Source organism: Acomys minous (assembly GCF_964271855.1).
Source record: "Acomys minous genome assembly, chromosome: 14".
Lineage (NCBI taxonomy): Eukaryota > Metazoa > Chordata > Mammalia > Rodentia > Muridae > Acomys > Acomys minous.
In genome coordinates this window covers 6,642,449-6,660,958 of record NC_140496.1, presented here as the reverse complement: position 1 = coordinate 6,660,958, position 18,510 = coordinate 6,642,449, and the positions used below count along the sequence as shown (strand labels likewise).

Here is an 18,510-nt window from a genome sequence, read left to right as displayed (position 1 = left end):
GCTGGCCTCGAACTCACAGCGATCTGGCTGCCTCTGCCTCCCAAGTGGCGTGTACCACCACCACCTGTCTTCCTGCCCTCCTCCCCCCAAAAAAAATCATTAGTAGCTAGTTGCACTTTTGCTGCTTTGCAGTACTTCTGAGATGCTGTGGATGCTGGCTTCCTGTGTGGGTGGCCAGCCACTGTGCAATGTATTAAATGACCGAATTCTGGCAGGTCCCCAGGAGTGGCATGTTTGAGAAGCCCTAGCAGCTGTCAGCTCCCAGAGTAACTGTTGGGGAATGGGCAAACCCTACAGTGTGTGCGCTGGTCTGACCTCAGCATCATTCCCAGAAGACACTGCCAAGTGGCTATTCTGTGTTCTTCTGGACCTGTGCTCTCTATCTTTCTGCCAGTGGACACTGTTAGCAGAGTAGGAACCATACTGACCCATTCTGTGCTCTCGTTTGGAGTACAGGGAACCTGTCACTAGGAGGCTGCTGTTCAAGGGGATGCAGGAGCTGCAGAACACCACAAGGCGTGGTCAGTGTAGTCCTCTTCTGTGGCTTTGCCTGTGTGTTGGTTGGGACTACCTCCCAGCTGCCTCTGAGCTAGTAGTTTAGTTTCAGGTCATAGCTGGTGAGGCAGATAGGCACTTGCTTTCAGAAGAGGGCCTGGGTGTGGGGCTGTCCTTGCCACTCAGCATCCACAGGGTCTTGTGGAAAGGCACTGCTTTGTAAACTGATGGGGGGGGAGACATTTATCGTCTATCCTAACATGCCACATTCCTGGCAAAGATCTGATTAAGTAGAGTCGGTGGTTAGGCCAAGGGACTTTTGGAATCTTTGTCATTGTTCTGTCTGCATCTGCTTTTGTCTTAGCAAAGCTATTCTGGTATTCAAGGCTATTTTGGTGATGGTAAAATGTAATTTTGTAAATTTGGAATTGGTATTGATTCCAGCTGGGTTGCCTTGTTACCTTAGAGCTGTTAGCAGGAACCACCACACAATACTGCAAATGAATTTCTTTTTTCCCCTCAAAATATTTCAGCTTACAACTCATTTTTTTTGTTTTTTGTTTTTTCAAGACAGAGTTTCTCTGTGTAATAGTCCTGGCTGTCCTGAACTATTAGTAAACCAGGCTAGCCTTGAATTCACAGCAATCGCCTGCCTCTACCTCCCCAGTGCTGGAATTAAAGGCATGTGCCACCATACCTGGCTTAAAATATTTATAAGCATGTGGCTTGCACATGAGTGGAGGTCCAGAGTAGGTTTTCTCCTTTTCCCATATGGATTCTGGGGATCAAACTCAGGTTGGCAGGCTTTTTGGTAAGTGCCTTTACCTGTTGAGCCATCTCACTGGCCCTGTATATGAGTTTTGTGCCAAGGCCAGGGTGATGGTTTGAATGAGAATGCTTGGTACTAGTTCGTCCACTGTTTTGGGAAGGATCAGAAGATGTGGACTTGTTGGAGATGTGTCACTAGGGATGGGTTTGAGGCTTCAAAAGTGTATGCCAAGCCTAGTCTCTTTCTCTCTGCCTGGTGCTTGTGGATCAGATGTAAGCTCTTATCTGCTGCTCTGGTGCCATGCTTGCCTACCTAAAGCCGTGCTCCCCACCATGACTCATCCTCTGAAACTGTAAGCAAGTCCTCAGTTAAATGCTTTTTCTTTTTCTTTTTCTTTTTTTTTTGTACTTATTTTTTTATTAATATCTTTTTTTATTAATCCATTCATATTACATCTCAATTGTTATCCCATCCCTTGTATCCTCCATTCCTCCCTCCCTCCCGCTTACCCCCTACTCCCCTCCCCTATGACTGTGACTAGGGGGAACCTCCTCCCCCGTATATGCTCATAGGGTATAAGTCTCTTCTTGGTAGCCTATAATCCTTCCTCTGAGTGCCACCAGGTCTCCCCATCAAGGGGACGTGGTCAAATATGGTGCACCCGAGTTTGTATGAAAGTCAGTCCCCACTCTCCACTCAACTGTGGAGACTGTCCTGTCCATTGGTTAGATCTGGGTAGGGGTTTGAAGTTTACTGCACGTATTGTCCTTGGCTGGTGCCATACTTTGAGTAGAACCCCTGGGCCCAAATCCGCCCGTCATAATGTTCTTCTTGTAGGTTTCTTTTTTTTTTTTTTTTTTTTTTTGGTTTTTCGAGACAGAGTCTCTCTGTGTAGCCTTGGCTGTCCTGGACTCACTTTGTAGACCAGGCTGGCCTCGAACTCACAGCGATCCGCCTGCCTCTGCCTCCCGAGTGCTGGGATTAAAGGCGTGCGCCACCACGCCCGGCCTCTCTTTTTTTTTTTTTTTAAGATTTATTTATTTATTAGGTTTACAATGTTCTGCCTGAATGTACACCTGCAGGCCAGAAGAGGGCCTGCATTACATTATAGATGGTTGTGAGCCACTATGTGGTTGCTGGGAATTGAACTCAGGACCTCTGGAAGAGTAGTCGGTGCTCTTAACCTCTGAGCCATCTCCCAGCCCCTTCTTGTAGGTTTCTAGGACCCTCTGGATCCATCTATTTCCCCATTCTCCCATGCTTCTCTCACCGAGAGTCCCAATAGGATGTCTTCCCCTCTATCCCACTTTCATGATAAGTGAAGACTTTCATGGCACATGTCCCTTGGGCTAGTGTCCAGATATAAGTGAGTATACACAATTTGAGTCTTTCTGCTTCTGGGTTAACTCACTCATTGTGATCATTTCTAGTTCAATCAATTTGTCCACAAATTTAGGGAATTCCTTGGTTTTTGTTTTTGTTTTTTTTTTATAGCTGAGTAGTATTCCATAGTGTAAATGTACCACAGTTTCTTTATCCATTCTTCTACTGAGGGACACTTAGGCTGTTTCCATGTTCTGGCTATTATGAATAAGGCCGCTATGAACATGGTTGAGCATATGTCCCTGTTATGTGCTGGAACATCTTCTGGGTATATTCCAAGGAGTGGAATAGCTGGGTCTTGAGGAAGCCTTATTCCCAGTTTTCTGAGATAGTGCCAGATAGATTTCCAAAGTGGTTGTACTAGTTTGTTAAATACTTTTTCTTATAAGTGGCTTTGGTCATGGTATTTTTCAGCAGTAGAAATAACTAAGAGAGCTAGTTTGTCTGTTTGGTGGTGCTCAGGATGGAGCCTCTGACAGTGTGCATGCCAGGCTAGTGCTCTACCACTGAGTTATGTCTTCATCCCTTATAGTGCAGCCCAGGCTGACCTCTAGCTTGTGACCTTCCTCCTCAGCCTCTTGAATGCCGGCGTTACAGACGTGCCATTGTGCCCAGCCACTGTCAGTTTGGATATAAACCACAGAGTCAGGTTGAATGTAAGCTTCTGGAAATTGGCTTCCTAGAGTTTTTATTCGTCAGCACTGAGGAAAGAAACATTCAAACATGCTGGGTCTTCCTGCACATGGCACAGAACATGGCATCTGTGCAGTGGCAGGTAGTTCAGCGTGTCAGAGGGCCACCTCTCCCATCTTCGGTCTGTGCATGTGTGCGGGTTCCTAGCCTAGTTGTTGTCATGGGGCTTCACACGCACACGGGGCCCCAGGGCTCCGTGCTGCTGCTGCTGCGAGAGGACCTGCAGCTTCTTTACAGTCAGCTTCACACCACTTGTATTTCTTCTTCCATATGTAATGATAGTTAAATTTACCTTGGAGAAATAGCACGTATTTGCAGAGCTAATGCAGGATTGACCCCAGCATGCCCTGTGGGTCACTTCTGTGGACAGACCCCAAGCCCTGCAGTAGCTCAGTAGTTTGTCTAGCTGTTTGCAATAGTTTGTCTGAGAGTTTGTTACAGTGGTGTCAGCGAATCTTAACAATGCTTGCCTCTGTCACGAATCTCAGCTCCCCAACTTACAGAGCAGAGATGCACTGACCTGAGTCTAGGGAACAGGTACCTTTCTTCTTCTGCAGAAATTGATGGGGGCACTTGAGGGAGCTAAGATGACTGGGTGTCACCCTGTGTGTGGGACCTGGGGATTCTAACACTTGGTTCCATGTTCCACAGAGACCATGATGGGTACCCCTCCACCCACCAGTGAGCTACAGCAGTCGCAGCCGCAGGCCCTACACTACGCTTTGGCCAATGCACAGCAAGTGCAGATCCACCAGATTGGAGAGGATGGACAAGTACAAGTAGTATGTACCTTCTTACTCACATGGCTGGCGAGGTGGCTGGCGAGGTGGCTGGGGAGGTGTCTGGGGACGGCTGACGGCACAGGGAGAGGCAGCGCACTTCATTTGGAGAAGTAGTATGGCAACCTTGCCACTGTGGGCTGCTGTCCCTATGGTTCCTGCCTTGGTCCTGGCACCCGTATGTTTGCAGTCTGTTGGAGGGACTCTGCTTCTGCTTGTCTCCCTGGAAGCATGTTTCTCAGCTCTTGACCTCAGGCAGCCTGTCATGATGGCAAGGCTCTAAGATGCCTTGGCTTCTATGCAGCACTTCTTTACTATGTGCTGGGCTCCTATGGGCACTGCACAGTGAAGAGGCAGGCCATAGTTGGGGTGCTCTGCTCTGAGCCGTGGACAGTACAAAGACTAGGCAGAGCCTTCTGCATATCTGAGCACACAGTAGGAAGTGGCAGAATAGGAAGTGTGCACCTCAGAACCTGCTGGGGAGAAAGGAGCTTTGAGGGCAGCGCTGCTGCTTTTTGTCCACTGGGCTGTGGGGCTGTTTTTAAGGAAGCAGAGTGACTGTAAGTGGTGGGTTTCATGGGCTTGTTCAAGATTTGTGTAACTGACTAGACACCAACAGGTATTTTCAATGTCTAGTGGGGAGGCCTTTGAAAGCACAGGGAACAGATTTCTTTGGCACAGGTTTATGTGAACAATGAGGCAGAAGTGCCCAACACCTACAACAATAAAAAAGATTTATTTTTATTTTTGTGTATCTGTGTGTGAGGTTTGTGCATGTGAATGCAGGTGTCCACAGAGTCCAGAAGAGGGCTTCAGATCCTCAGGAACTATTGGGCTATTGTGAGCTGCCCAGCATGGGCGCTGGGAGCTGAGCTTAGGTCTTTTTCAAGAACAAGTGCTCTTAACCTCAGCCCTCCTCTCCCCTGCCCCAGATAGGATTTTGATGGCAGTTGCACCGCTGAGCATCTGTGGAGCCACATTTATTAGTGTTTACAAGAGTTGTTTAAATGTGAGGTGCACACAAGTAACTGCCCCCACCCCAACCACTCTTATCACTCCCCCAGGGACAGCACATTTTTAATGTTAAGTAACATTTAAAGGTTCGGCTAGTTGCACAAATCACGTGATGAACATTTACTTTCAGAGGCTGTGGGATGAGCTCAGGCTGTGCACACACTGCACCAGCTGGCCAGACCCTGCCCTCCACTGGGCTGAGAGCAGATAGGCATGAAGCTGGCAGAAGGTGCTTGTCGTTTCCTTTGGTTTGTTTTCCTCTGATGCTTCTTGGTGTCTTCTCTTGCTGTGGATCCCACAGGGCCACCTCCACATTGCCCAGGTGCCTCAAGGAGAACAGGTGCAGATCACACAGGACAGTGAGGTGAGTCAGGTGTCCCAGCAAGGTCACAAGGCCATGTGGCCATGTACTCAGTGTGTGGAACCAGTGCCATCCCAGTAAAAGCTGTGAAGCTCTGTAAGGAAGTCGGCCTTGCACAGTGTGGTGAATGGGACGGTTTTCTGGTGTCCTTTGCAGTTTATGGTGGTGTGACATGAGCTCTGTGGAGAGACACTGCAGAGCTGATCCTTTGGACCAGCAGTGGGAATGGCTTCCTGCCTGTGGTGACCCAAGCAGGCAGTGTTAGTGTATTCCCACTGTGGGGATGCAGCTCTGTTGTGGGCCATGCCGTGCTACTGTGTACATGCCTTGTGAACCTACAGTTGTTTAAAATAAAAGGAGATAAAACAGACAAAAAACAGACATTCTCATTTGTGGGTCAGAGTGGAGGGAATAGCTTTAAAGTTTTATGTTTTCAATACAAGAGAAAAAGCTAGAGATTCAGCTTATAATACTTGTTTTATTACTAAAAGGGGTTGAATTTTGTAGATTTAGTGGTTTCCTGGTTATTTATGAATAGTGTAGGGAAGTTCTCACGCTGTCTCCTTTTTTTCCACTGTGCAGGGCAATCTGCAGATCCATCACGTTGGTCAGGACGGACAGGTGAGCACTCACCCCCTCCCATTCACACCCTCTCCCCACGGCCTAGGCACACCTATGTTTCTCACCACGAGGCACTGGGGTGGGGTGGGGTGGGGTGGGGTGGGGTGGGGTGGGGTTCCTCCAGTGGGAGGGAGCTGGGCTGAGGTGTCTTGGAGTGTGTGCAGGTGGGCTATATCCTGCATTTGTGCTTCATGGCTCTCACATTAGTTTTTGCATCAGAGAAGAAATTCCCTCCAAGTTAGTGAACTTGGCTTTCTGCATCTTTCCATGAAAATCTGATGCTGTTTACAAAGGTAGGACAAGGCAGGTTTGGTTCTTGCTTATTGCTGTCAGACTTAAACACCTTCCTGTTCTCCTGAGATGAGGAGCACAATCCTGTATTGTATATACCTGGAAAATTTTCTATACTTAGTGAAGTGTCCCAGGCTGTGGGTCCCCAGGAGGGATGTACTACTGGGGGGAGGGAAGCTGGTGGTGGCAGTGGCGATTTGCACTTCTGTGGCCTTTAAGGAATTTTTGTGAAGAATGGTTCCAGCTTTGGGTTATGAATAATCAGGACAGGCTCTTGTGTGTGTAATGTAGCTTAAGCTGTGGAGACACTCAGCTCACTCACTGCACAGGAGGATCTGCTCTTTGTTTTCCAAAATTAGCACTCTCTGTGCTGGAAAATCCATGAGTCTTCCCTGTGCCACTCACTTTGGGAAAGAGTCAGAGCTGAAGAGGGCCCAGGTCATTTCTGCCAAGCTCAAGCGGTTGGCAACAGGTAGCCGAAGTCGGTTCTCATAGCCTTCCTCCTGGGGAGTTTCTTGCTGTCATCTGGGATAGCAGAGGCCCAGGCTTGAAGTTGGTGCCCCTCTCTCTCCTTTGATGACGTGTTTTGTATTTGTTATGTTGGTGTTTCCCCAAGAGAAGGATGCACCTTTTCATGGATGAGGAAAGCAAAGCCTGTTGCCTCAGTTCCCTACTGTTTCTATCATGGATAAAGTCCCACTTAGAATTAAAAAAAAAAATACAGTAGGGTTTTTCACATTGTTAGTGTGTTACTTGTGCTCAGCTGTAGGCAGAAGTGCCTGCCACATCCACCTAACTGGAGGACAGAGATCCCAGTGTCTAACCCCGGGTATGGCAGCTTAGGCCATGGCCATAGGCTTCCAGTCAAGGGCAGGGAGGCTGTGAAGGAACCATTGCCTGAGCTTCCAGGCAATGACACCTCTGGTTCTGCCCTGGCCTCCAGTGTCTCAGAGCCTGTCACTGCTGCCCACTGTGATTCACCACCTACTCTGCTCTAAGCAGCCTCCCTACAAGAACCTGCCATGCTGGTCACTTGTCGAACGGAGAAGTAACTTGTGCATCTCTGATTCCCTTTGCACTTTCTTGGATCCCTTGCTTCCCAGTGTCACTGTATCTGGGACTGAATATCCAAGGGCACTGCTGGCAGACCCTGGCTCTCCCAGGGAGGGATTGCTTGTCTTCTGCTGGCAATGCACAACATGTGCTCATGAAGCAGCTGCCTTCTGGCTGGACCATTAGCCAGTTTTCTCTGCTTTCTGTCCTCACCTTATCATCTGGCCTGTTAGTAAGTCTGTTCAGTAACTTTACTCAGGATGGCTTCATTTAGGGTGCAAATGCACAAATGCTCCATTTACCTTGATGTCCTCAGTGAACTAAAGAGCCCAGACCTATTCCTGACCCACTAGAGCATTCTGCCTATTGACCTTGGATTCCTTAGCTGAGCTGGTCTCGTGTCTTCCTCATCCTGGTGTGAATACTGGGATATGTTACTGAAGGCTGACTGCATGCGTTGGCTGTAGGGTGTAGGAAGGTGTTGACTAGGAGACCATCCTCAGTTGTGAAAGCTCTGGAAGATAGCTATGTGACTGACTTTTTCTTAATGTTCATAAATTCATCATTATTTGTCAATCAGATGTGGGAAGGTGGTAAGACTTGCTGCATCAAGGCTGCAGCAGGACGACAGGATAGCTGTGTCCCCAGAGGGAGGCTGTCTGTCACAGGAGGCTGTGGGCACCAGAGATTCAGGATTACTGAGGAGGGAGCCATCTGAACTTGGCCTGACAGGTGCACAGCTGCTTCTAGTGTGTACAGCCACTGTGGGCAAGCACAGGCAGGAAGGCTAGTGGAGAATGGGGCATTTGAAGCTTCAGTGGCTGTGCTCAGGCACTGGTGTGGGAACAAGTGAGCCGTGTGCTGTCCATGTCTCCTCCTCTGTCTGCACTGACCAGCCCAAGAGGGCCCTTGCTTGTTCTTGGCCATTCTTACTCTAGCGGTTGCTGCTATTTGCCATTTGTCTTCCCACTTCAGCATTCCAATGCTGCTTGGCCAGTACTCAGCATCTCTGGGCAGGATAGGGAGGAAGCAGGAGTTCCCTGGATACTGCAGTGTAAACTGCAGCAGGCTTTCTTAAACATGGCTTGGAGGGTCTTTGCCCGGGCTCTCAAAGCCATGCTTCCTCTTGGCTCCTCTGTGTCGGCTCCACATCAGAGCTGAGCACAGGAGCTGCAGCACCCACACACATAGGCCATCGTTTCCCTCCAGTTTCTGGCCCGTGTGCCTTCTGTGGCAATGGCTTCACATCCTTTCTGTGCTCTTAGGTTGCAGAGGACGCTGGCTGCCGTGCACACTGAACTTGGATTTGATATGCAGGCATTGATTATAGTTGCACTGTGGGGAAGTGAGGTTGAGGACTGAGCCTGCGCCTCCAGCTGCTCACTGCGCTGTGGCTCTGTTGAGTCAGCTCTGGGAGATTGGTAGATTATTTAAACTGCTTGAGGCTGGAGATTTGTTTCTTAGTTGAAGCCACAGGTACCATTGGAAGGTGACACACTGCTGCCCATGCTCTGTCTTTGTAGCTGTGAGCGCAGTTAGGGCCAGCGCCATTTTGGAGTGGTCTGATGGAATTGAGTGGGTGGCGCTTTGGTGGTAAGTCAAAGCAGGGTCAGGGAAATCTAGGGCCCTCATGCAAGGGAAGGGCTCCAGAGTGGGGGCTGTGGGTGTGACAGTAGGGGATCTCAGTTCTTACAGTGTCAGTGTACTGGAGTCTTTACTTTGTGTGGGTTGTCAGAAGATTCTGGAAATTAAAGGTGCTTAAATGCCAAGAGTCATAGGATTGATGGTTGTAGAGTGGTGAGTGGTGTTCTCTTGGGTACATTGAAAATGGTAAAGAGTGACCCTTTTGAGGTCATGGGGACTTCCTGAAGCCAGTAAGCTAGTAGCTTCTTGAGAAGGCCACTGGGGGCTGGCCTTGGCTTTGCTCTTGGACATTCACTTTGCCCACAGACCTGAGCTCTGATGAGAGTCACTGCTACCCCTTGAGCATCCTCTGTGGGCTGTTGACATGGACAGCTGGTGCTTGGAGCAGCTACCTAGGAAGGGTAGTTTGGCTCTGTAGTGCATGGCAGTGTTCCTGGACAGGATTGCTGTGCCTTCAGACTCGCTTGTGCTTGTGCTTGTGCTTGCAGCCTCAGTGAGAGTGATCTTACACGGCCCTCATAAGTATCTGCAGTTACAACAGCTCCTCAAGGCAGCGTGGCTCACTACAGCTTTAGTAGTGTTCACTTTCTTTTCTGGTGTCCACCCCACCCCCACACCCTCCTAGTAGCTCTTGAATACTGGTTCTGACACACCACATGTGTTGTGAACCACAGTGTGACAGATGACTGCTGCTGTCACAGTGTGACACAGAAGTCTTTGAAGTCAGGCAGAGTCCCATGAGAAGCTGGACAGAGCCTGTGGCTGGGAAGTATGTTGTGCTTTTTTAAAGGTAACTAGGAGGAGTGCTCGCTCATGTTTGTGGTTTCAGCCTCTGGTAACTGGAGCCAGGGGACTTTGCAGGAGCTGTGTTAGTTGTGTAAGGGGATAGCTGAGGTCAGTCAGGTGGCACTACTGCCGCCCGCTGTGCCCTCTTACATCCCACATTCCATTCTCTAGGGACTCTGGTCAGCCATGGCAGGGGCAAACCTTGTAATCACAGGATTATTTTTTATCTATTTTTATTATTTTCCACTACACTTTTTTGTTTGTTTGTTTTCAAGACAAGATTTCTCTGTGTAGCCCTGGCTGTCCTGGAACTTGCTCTGTAGACCACGCTGGCCTTAAACTCAGAAATCTGCCTGCCTCTGCCTTCTGAGTGCTGGGATTAAAGTTGTTCCAGCCCGTCCCCCACTTCCAATGCACTTTGAAAATTGCTAACGGTGACACTCTTGTTATCGTTGGAAACAGGCTCAGCTCCTTTCTTTTCTGCCCTTCCTTCATGGGGAGTTCGGGACCGCTAGTACCACTGAGTGAGGGCCTGCACTTTGCTGCAGATTAGCATTCACACATGCTCGCTCCCTCTCTAATTCTGACGCAGAGCACTTAGGTCATTAAAAAAAAAATCCTCTTTGATACTAAGGTGTGGTACCTCCCCACCTACTGAGTGATAGGAGTCAAAGGAGAAATAGTGGCTATGTGGGCATGCTTTCATACCTCCCTAAACCTGAGAATCCACAAGCCAGGGCCTGTCTATGTATATGGATTCTGTATTTATTTTTAAGATACTGAGTATTGAACTCTTGCCCTTGTTAGGAGAATGCTCTACCACTGAGTATACACTTTGAGGTGTATAATTAGCTCTTTTTTTTTTTTTTTAAATCTTTGGCTTTGTTTTGGTTTTTGAGACTGGGTCTCACTATATAATTCTGGCTGGCCTGAAACTCATAGAGATGCTCCTGCCTCTGCCTCTCAAGAGCTAGGATTAAAGGTGTATGCCACCATACTGGGTTTTATTTTGTGTTTTTCATTCTGAGAGGGTCTCACTAAGTGGCACAGGCTGACCCTATCATTCTCTAGCTCAGGACTCAATTTACCATGTAGTCCAGGAAGGCCTTACACTTGGGACCCTCCTGACCCAGCCTTGTGGATATAGGCCTGAACCAGTAGGTCTGGTTGTCCATGGATTTCAAGTTGAAATTGTATGTTCATAGTGGTATGTTTAATAAGAGCATCAAGTCATTAATAGGAAAGGGGGCAGAAGCAAAGCAGTGAACTGAAAATTCTCAGATGCCAGGGGCAGAGCCTGGCACTTGAGTACCACATAGTGAGTTGGCCACCCTCCTCTGGGGGGTGCTTCAGAGGCCCCTTGTCTGAGCTTCCAACAGGCCCCTCTAGAGAGCTGGGGAGCATGCTGTGCAGAAAGGCTGCCTCGGCAGCTGTCCTAGTCCTGAGGTTGTGCTCCTTCATAAGAAACGCTGAAGGAGAAGACACTCACTGTGAATACTTGCCCTCTTATTTGGGTCCAGTGACACTTTTTGCAGCTTTTTGGTGGCATCATTCTTCTTGCTCTTTTCTAACAAAGCTGTCACAAGTAAGAGGTGACTCCAACCATGGAGGGGAGCAGGCTGGACACTGCCTTCAAGCCCTCCTCTGTTCCTTTGGCTTTATTGGCCCTATGAACCTCGACAAATGAGTCAGTGTCTGAGCTGTGTTTCCTCATGGGCAGAGTGCAGCTCGGATTAACAAACAGGGAAACATCTGTCCCAAGTACCCAGAGCCCTTGCCTAGCACCAACCTCAAGTAGCCCAGGTGCTATTGTACTGGGACCCTGAGGTCCCTGACTTGTCACCCAAGCCCGTTCCAGTACCCAAGGCACCCTGGTTCTTCCTGTTCTGGCTAGGCTAAATGGCAGATCTGCGATCCTCTGGCATCTAGATGTTCCACATATACTTGAGAAATAGCCACTATGGTCTCCAGCTTTGGCTTGCCCCCAACAGGAGGGTGCTCTTCCCATCTGTTTCCCCGAAGCTTCCTCTGGCTCTAAGACCCTTCATTCACTAGGTGCCCACTCTTCTGCCACCTTCACTTGCCAGCCTCGGACAGGAGGGAGGAGTGTTCATGGCTTCCTCAGTGGGTGCTCTGTAGCTTGAACTCTCTCTGGCATAGGGAGCCACAGCGATGCAGGGGCCTTTCCTTGTATTGAGGCTTTTTTCTAGTGCCCAGTGTTACCATGGGAATAAGGACACCTGTGCATCAGGGCATAGGCTCTCCTTTTGCCCCTAATCCACTCTTGGAAGTGCTTCCCCTGCCCCCCTTCCCCTTTCAGAGTTTTTCTACTCCCAAAATAAGTGATGTGTTGGCATTTTGGACTCTTGATCTTAGTTAAGTCAAAGTGGTCTCTTGCTCACATGGTAAGACTTACCATAAATACCAACTGCAATCCCAAGTAAGGGAGCTTTTGGTTTTCCCAAGTGGCTGTGTTTGGGAACAGCCACTGTGCTTTAATGGGAACAGAGTTGCTGTTTCCCTCTTTGAGGTCAGGGCCTCTGAGGTGGGGGTGAGTGGCACTCAAGTGAGAGGCTGCGATGCTTCTTGGGAGGTTTCTCAAGAGTGGTCAGTCCCCACCCTCTCCTGTTTCTCACATGGCTCTCTGAGCTCTAGGGCCAGAGCTAGGGTCTCAGGGCTGAGTGCTGCACTCCTTGCTAGCAGAGTCCTGGGGCACAGAGCTCCGAAAATGCTTGGACATCAGGAGGCCTGGGCCATATCATAGGTATGTGGCTCAGGTGGAAAAGGATGGCCCTGGCAGCACTTGAGCTCCAAGTGAGACAGAGACTGGGCAGCTCAAGTGCCCTGCCTTGCCAGCCAAATGGGCCATGCTTTGTTGTGTGTGGGAGGGCTTTTCCTTCTCTACTGATCTGTGAAGCTCTTTTCCCATGCCTCTGCAGGCTATCTGTTGGGCCTGCTCTGCCCCGTTCAGAACTGGAATTTGCCTTTTTAAATCACTTTTTTTTTTTTTTTTTTTTTTTTTTTTGCTACTCCTTTACATTAAGATGCTGCAGATTCCTATTGACATCCAGCAGGGATCCAGAGTTCATCTTTGTCAACCCCTGCTAGGAAGGGGCCATAGAAAACGTGGAGAGGACCCAGTGGGGCAGTTAGAGGAGACCATTGGCAGCTACTTTGAAGGGCAGTGAGCTGCTCCAAAAGCCGCCGCAGGAGAGAGAGGCTTCAGGGTATTCTGGGAGGTCCAGTTGAGGGCTTCAAGTGAAAGGCTCTTTTGTATTTTGGGGTTTGAACCCCCAAACTCCTGGTCCCTACTTAGGTCTTAGAACAAAAGAAATGCCTCAACCAGTATTCTGGAGACCAGAGGTATCTAGAGAAGGCCAGGCTTCCTGTAGAGGAGGCAGAGGAACTCCAGCCAGCCACCTGTACAGAGGCGTCAATGGAGGCCAGACTGCCTGCTCATTACTTCTCAAGGCTCTGGAGGGGCTTTCTAACAATTGCACTAGGTCCTTGGTAGTCCTTGGCTTATGGTCCCATCATCCCCGATAGCTTCTGTTGGTGCATGGCCTTTTAGAATTGTGTCTGTGTTTAGATGTCCCTACTTTTGGAAGGACACTTGTCCTTAGGTTAGGGCCTACCCTTATCCTCTAGGTCCCTCTTTCCAAGTGAGGTTATACTAAGACATGGAGGCCCACAGGATCCCTCACCTCACCTCACCATTGGTACCATGCTTTCTGGCTTCCTCTACAGTTTAGTGGCAAGGCCTACCTGGGCCCTGTAGTTAACTCTGTGTTGGAAGCCCACTCTCTGTTGTGGAGAGCTCTGTATTGGAGGTGTGGATAGGCTTTGTCTCTCAGGCAGCCTGCATGCGATCTGCCACACCATCAGTTTTCGTGTAGCCCAGGTCCTCTCCTGGCTCCATGTGCAAGGGCATACCTGCCTAAGGTGTCTGGGGACAAGATGGTAGGTGGAATCACCTGAAAACAGGCCTTCTAGATCATAGCCTGGAAGGGAGAGTCTGGGATAGCCCCTGCCCCCAGCCCCAAGCTCATTAGGACCTCAGTCTGAATCCCTGGTGCACACGTAAGTGTGCATGACCATGTGTGCTAGGAACCCCAGTGTCTGAAGCAGGGACAGGCAGAAACAGGGAGGAGAGCAGTGAGCTTCACGCCTGGTGAGATGCCTCATCTCAATGAAATGAGGCCTCTGACGTTGTCCTCTGGCTTCTACATGTGTGTGCCACAACCCCTTTCCCATACAAACACAGACACACAGACACACAGTAGAGTTCAAGGACATGTGCTCAGTAGCATTCCCTTAGAGGGCTTAAAGAATCCAGAGCTGGAGCTGAGCGTGAGCTAATGCCTTTAATCCCAGCACTTGAGAGGCCAAGGTGGACAGCCGCTCATCCACCTCTTGAGGCCAGGCAGGGCTACTGTGCTTTTAGTTTTTTGCCAACTAGACACAGCTAGAGTCATTAGAGAGAAGGGAGCCTCAACTAACAAAATTCCTCCGTAAGATCAGCCTGTAGACAAGCTTCTAATTTTCTTAGGGCTGTAGACAAGCTGTAAGGCATTTTTTAAAAATAGTGATTGATGGGGGGTAGGCAAGAACCATGCTGAACAAGCCAGAGGAAACAAGCCAGTAAGCAGCACCCCTCCATGGCCTTTGCATCAGCTCCTGCTTGCAGATTCTAGCCCCGTTTGAGTTCCTGTTGTGACTTCAATCAGTCATGTACTACAATGTGGAAGTGTAAGGCGAAGAAACCCTTTCTTCCCCAACTTGTTTTTGATTGTGGAGTTTCATCATGGCAATAGTATTCCCAACTAGGACGGAGAGACCTGCAGAATTAGTACCTGGGAGATGGCTCACTTGGTAAAGTGCTTGCCACACAAGCATGAGGACCTGGGTTCCCATCCCTATACTCATGTAAAAAAGCCTGGTGTGGCAGTGAACATCTGAAACTCCAGCCTTGGAGAGGTAGATAGAGGAGGTTTTCTGGAGCTTACTGGCCAGCTGGGCTCTTCAAGTTACCAACTTCCAGGCTCAGTGAGAGACCTCATCTCAACATAGTAAGGTGGAGAGCAATTTACATTGATCTTTGGTTGGTACACGTGTGTGTGCATACATGTGCGCGCGCGCACGCACACACATACACACTGAGATACAACAATGCATAATAAATTAGACTTTTGTCGTAGGAATGTATGTATGTATGAAGAGGCAGGTCAGTGGTTAGATGTTTTACTGGAGAGTTGTCTTTCTAGCACTTCACCCTTCTTTCTGGAGAAGACTACCCTTTGAGCTAGCACCTGGATTGGGACAAGATCCTGTTTGGATGGCTCACGTTAGCAAGGAACAAGCTTCTTGGGCTTTTCCTGCAGCTGTGAGCCAGGCATTATTTTGGACACACACTAGTCAACACTGGGAAGAGTGTCAATTCCTGTCACAAGTGTTTCCTTTCTTTTATTTTGGTTGTGCCTCCTTGTAGATCTTGGTGGGACTCAGAGTTTCATGTGCAGATACTGTTGAAAGGTCCTGGGGCTTCTTGCATTTATTTTAGGGTTTGCAGCAGTTTTGCATTATCTCAGTTGTGTTTTAAGTACAGCTTCAGAATTGGCAGTGGATGGAGGAAGAGCAGATGGTGTGTGTTCCAAAGCACAGCGCTCCCAGGTTCCCTTGGTGCTCTGCTTCGAACTCCTGCCCGCTGCCACTTTTTCTTATGTCTGAAAATAATTGGCACTGCTTCAAAAATGTGTTAGGGAAGCTGCTACCAATGAAGCTGAGAATCTAGTGCATGCCTGCTCCTGTCCCTGTCGGTGGCGTGTCCGTGCTGTGCTGTCCCTTGGGAAGCCCACTGGAGGTCAGCTGCAGGCTAGCTAGAGTTGGTCTCCTGGAGGTGATGGGTCTGGCTATTGGCCTGGGTGCCAACACTCACTTCACTGCACTCAGACATTTTCACATTCCAGAGCCTGTTTGGAGAACCTGCATATCAGGGCTCTGTTCCAGATGCAAAGTGAGCAGGAAGAGTGAAGGAATTGAAAGTTCATTATTGGGAGATACTGGAAACTTGTCCCTGTGTGCCATGCCATGGTGGCCTGCATTGCTGCATTCTTTTGTAGCTGAAGGCTGATGTCTGCCAGACTACTGCCTACAGCAGCAAGTATCCCCCAAGCAGATGGAGTACTTGGTCTTAGGCAGCTAAAATGTACCCTGGTCACCCAACCCAAGCTCACTTTTGCTGTTCTGTAGCTGGGATTTGACTTTGGGTTTTTATTCACCACCAACTTAACATCAAGATCAAACACAACCTGCACTATCATCTTGAAGCCCTGCTAGGCCATGCCAGAGACTTGGCATGCAGCAGGTTTTTGTGTGTGTGCCGTGGCACACCCGCACCACTCCTGCCCAGTGCTGCAGGGATGTGCAAAACATAGCAGAGCACACACACCATACATTTAGCATTTGTTATATAGACATATGGGTGCTTGAGTTCACTGTAACTGTGTCAGTCACAGATCAAGTGGTCCACTGTTGCTTCATCTTCCTCAGCCTTGTTTGTGGGATGTGGGGATGGATGTCAAATGTCATCTTCCCTTCCCTGGCTGCCATCCCAGGCTTCAGTATTTCAGAGAATCTCTTGGGATGGACAGGTTGTACTCACCCAGCTGGCTCTTCCTGTATCAGTCCTCATGGCTGACTAGCATTTCCAGAGAAACCATACTTGGGTCGTTGTGGTTTCATGTAGCTCAGACTGGCTTTCAACTCCTGACCTCCTGCTTCTCCCTACCAAGTGCTAGGGTGATCAGCCGCAGTGCCTGGCTAAACAGGGCTTGCTTTGGCAACTGCCTGGGAAGCTCCTTGGAATGTTGTCTCCTCTGGTGCTGGAGGCAGGTTCAGGAATGGCTCACACAGAAGAACAGGTATGTGCCTACCTCTTTTGCTAGAAGTGGACTGGTCACTAGGATGACAATTCCTGAATGTGGACCAGAGACATACAGTGGCAGGCCCCCAAAGCATGGCCAGAACCAGACAATTTAGGTGTGGCCAGGCCTTCCCAGGCAAGTGCCCTTCCTGTGAGCATGGTGACAGCACCCTGACATATGTCTCAGTCTCCAAGTTCCTCACCACAGCAGCCCACTAAGGTGACAGCTTAGCAGGCCCTCCTACAGTTGATACAGATGTGGTCAGATCCCATAGCCAGGGTCCAGGCCTCACAGCTTCTGCACTGGAAGACAGTTTGCTAGCCAGGCCTAGTAGTTCTAGTCTTTGAAACCCTGATTTCTCAGTTTTCTCCACATGAGAGGCTTGCTTCTACTCACTGACGGTTGGTTGAGTTACACCTCTGTCTCACTAAGGTTGGTTGAGTTACACTTTTGTCTTAATATTGTAATCCAGGTTGTCCTGCAGTACAGCACCCCAGGGTTAAGCAGCTTCATGTTTCATGTAGAAAATGATCTGTCTTATTGGCAGTGCTGGCAAGACAGCGCTGTTGGGTTGCTAAGCAGGGAGGGTGCTGCTCTGCTGCTCTCAACACAGAGCTTTCTGGGACACCGGTTCTATGATGGCAGAAGTTTCTTTAAAAACAGCTGCAGTTACCTTAAACTCACTATGGAAGAATCTGTAAAAATGTAACATGATTGGGAAACTGTGGTTATGTTATAACTCCTGACTTGGGGTTCCTAAAGGTGGCCTGGCTTCTGAGTTCCCAGGAGATAGCAAACCAGGCAGCCACAGTGTGCCAGCACCTTCCCTTTTTCCTACTTCTTCCCCACAAGGTGGGGATCTGTGGCTTGACAAGTCACTGCCAAGCCTATAGCCCCCATTCTGATCTCTTCCAGTCGTGGGGCCTGTGCCAGAATCCCATTCCTGTCAGCGGTGACTCAGTGGCCCAGGCTAATCCCTCCCAGCTTTGGCCTCTGGGAGGAGACACACTTGATCTGCCTGCTGGAAATGAGATGATCCAGGTTTGTAAGTGTTTTTTGTCGGGAGATGTGGGTGGCCTGAGCAGTGCTTTTCAGGGACTGAGAAAGAAGGATCAGCTTGGAGCCCTGGACGGCAGGCAGGGCCTGCTTGCCACAGGTAGCTGGCCCTTACAGAGCTTACAACAAGTGAGTGCCACACACTGTGAGCACAGGCTCGCAGAGGCTGCCATATAACTGCCGTTGTCCATGCTGGGATACCTACAGAGGCCTGCGGCTAAGAGCTTACGTTGGCAGCCAGAGACACTGTAAGGGAGGTGAATGTTAGGGGCTTAGCAGAGCTAATGTGGTATCTGTGCCTTATATGCAGATACATGCATGTGTGCAGGCATACTTGAAACTATTGATGATGTATGAAGACACAGGGTTTGATGAATGGCTAGTAAGTCAGGCCCTTGCCCCACAGATCCTTTCACTTATGGAGGTAGGGCCATTCTGCTGTTGCAGCAGTTCTGGTGTTTGTTCTCTCTCCTTCCTTCTGAAGCCTGTTGCTTCTGCCTGTTCAGGGAGCACATAAGGAGACACCCTTTGCCTTTAGCTGGGTTGCCCTGGTGGATGACCCCAGGGAGGTCAGGGGAGACAGCCAGGCACAACTGGGCCACAGATACTATCCTGTTGGTTTGATGCATTGTCTCACAGTGA

The 18,510-nt window shown here is 49.3% G+C and overlaps 1 protein-coding gene across 10 annotated transcripts in view; it reads left to right on the top strand.

Moving 5' to 3' along the window:
* Positions 1–18,510, top strand: part of BANP (BTG3 associated nuclear protein) — an 81,934-nt gene that overhangs the window by 58,018 nt on the left and 5,406 nt on the right. For 3 of the 10 annotated variants that reach the window (XM_084756902.1, XM_084756907.1, XM_084756904.1), the window contains 4 exons: positions 3,992–4,122; positions 5,426–5,497; positions 6,077–6,115; positions 17,728–17,853. In XM_084756902.1, coding sequence (XP_084613028.1) covers positions 3,992–4,122; positions 5,426–5,497; positions 6,077–6,115; positions 17,728–17,853 — 368 coding nt within the window. The remainder of the gene's footprint in view (positions 1–3,991; positions 4,123–5,425; positions 5,498–6,076; positions 6,116–17,727; positions 17,854–18,510) is intronic. The other 7 variants (XM_084756908.1, XM_084756905.1, XM_084756903.1 and 4 more) reach the window with 4 other exon arrangements.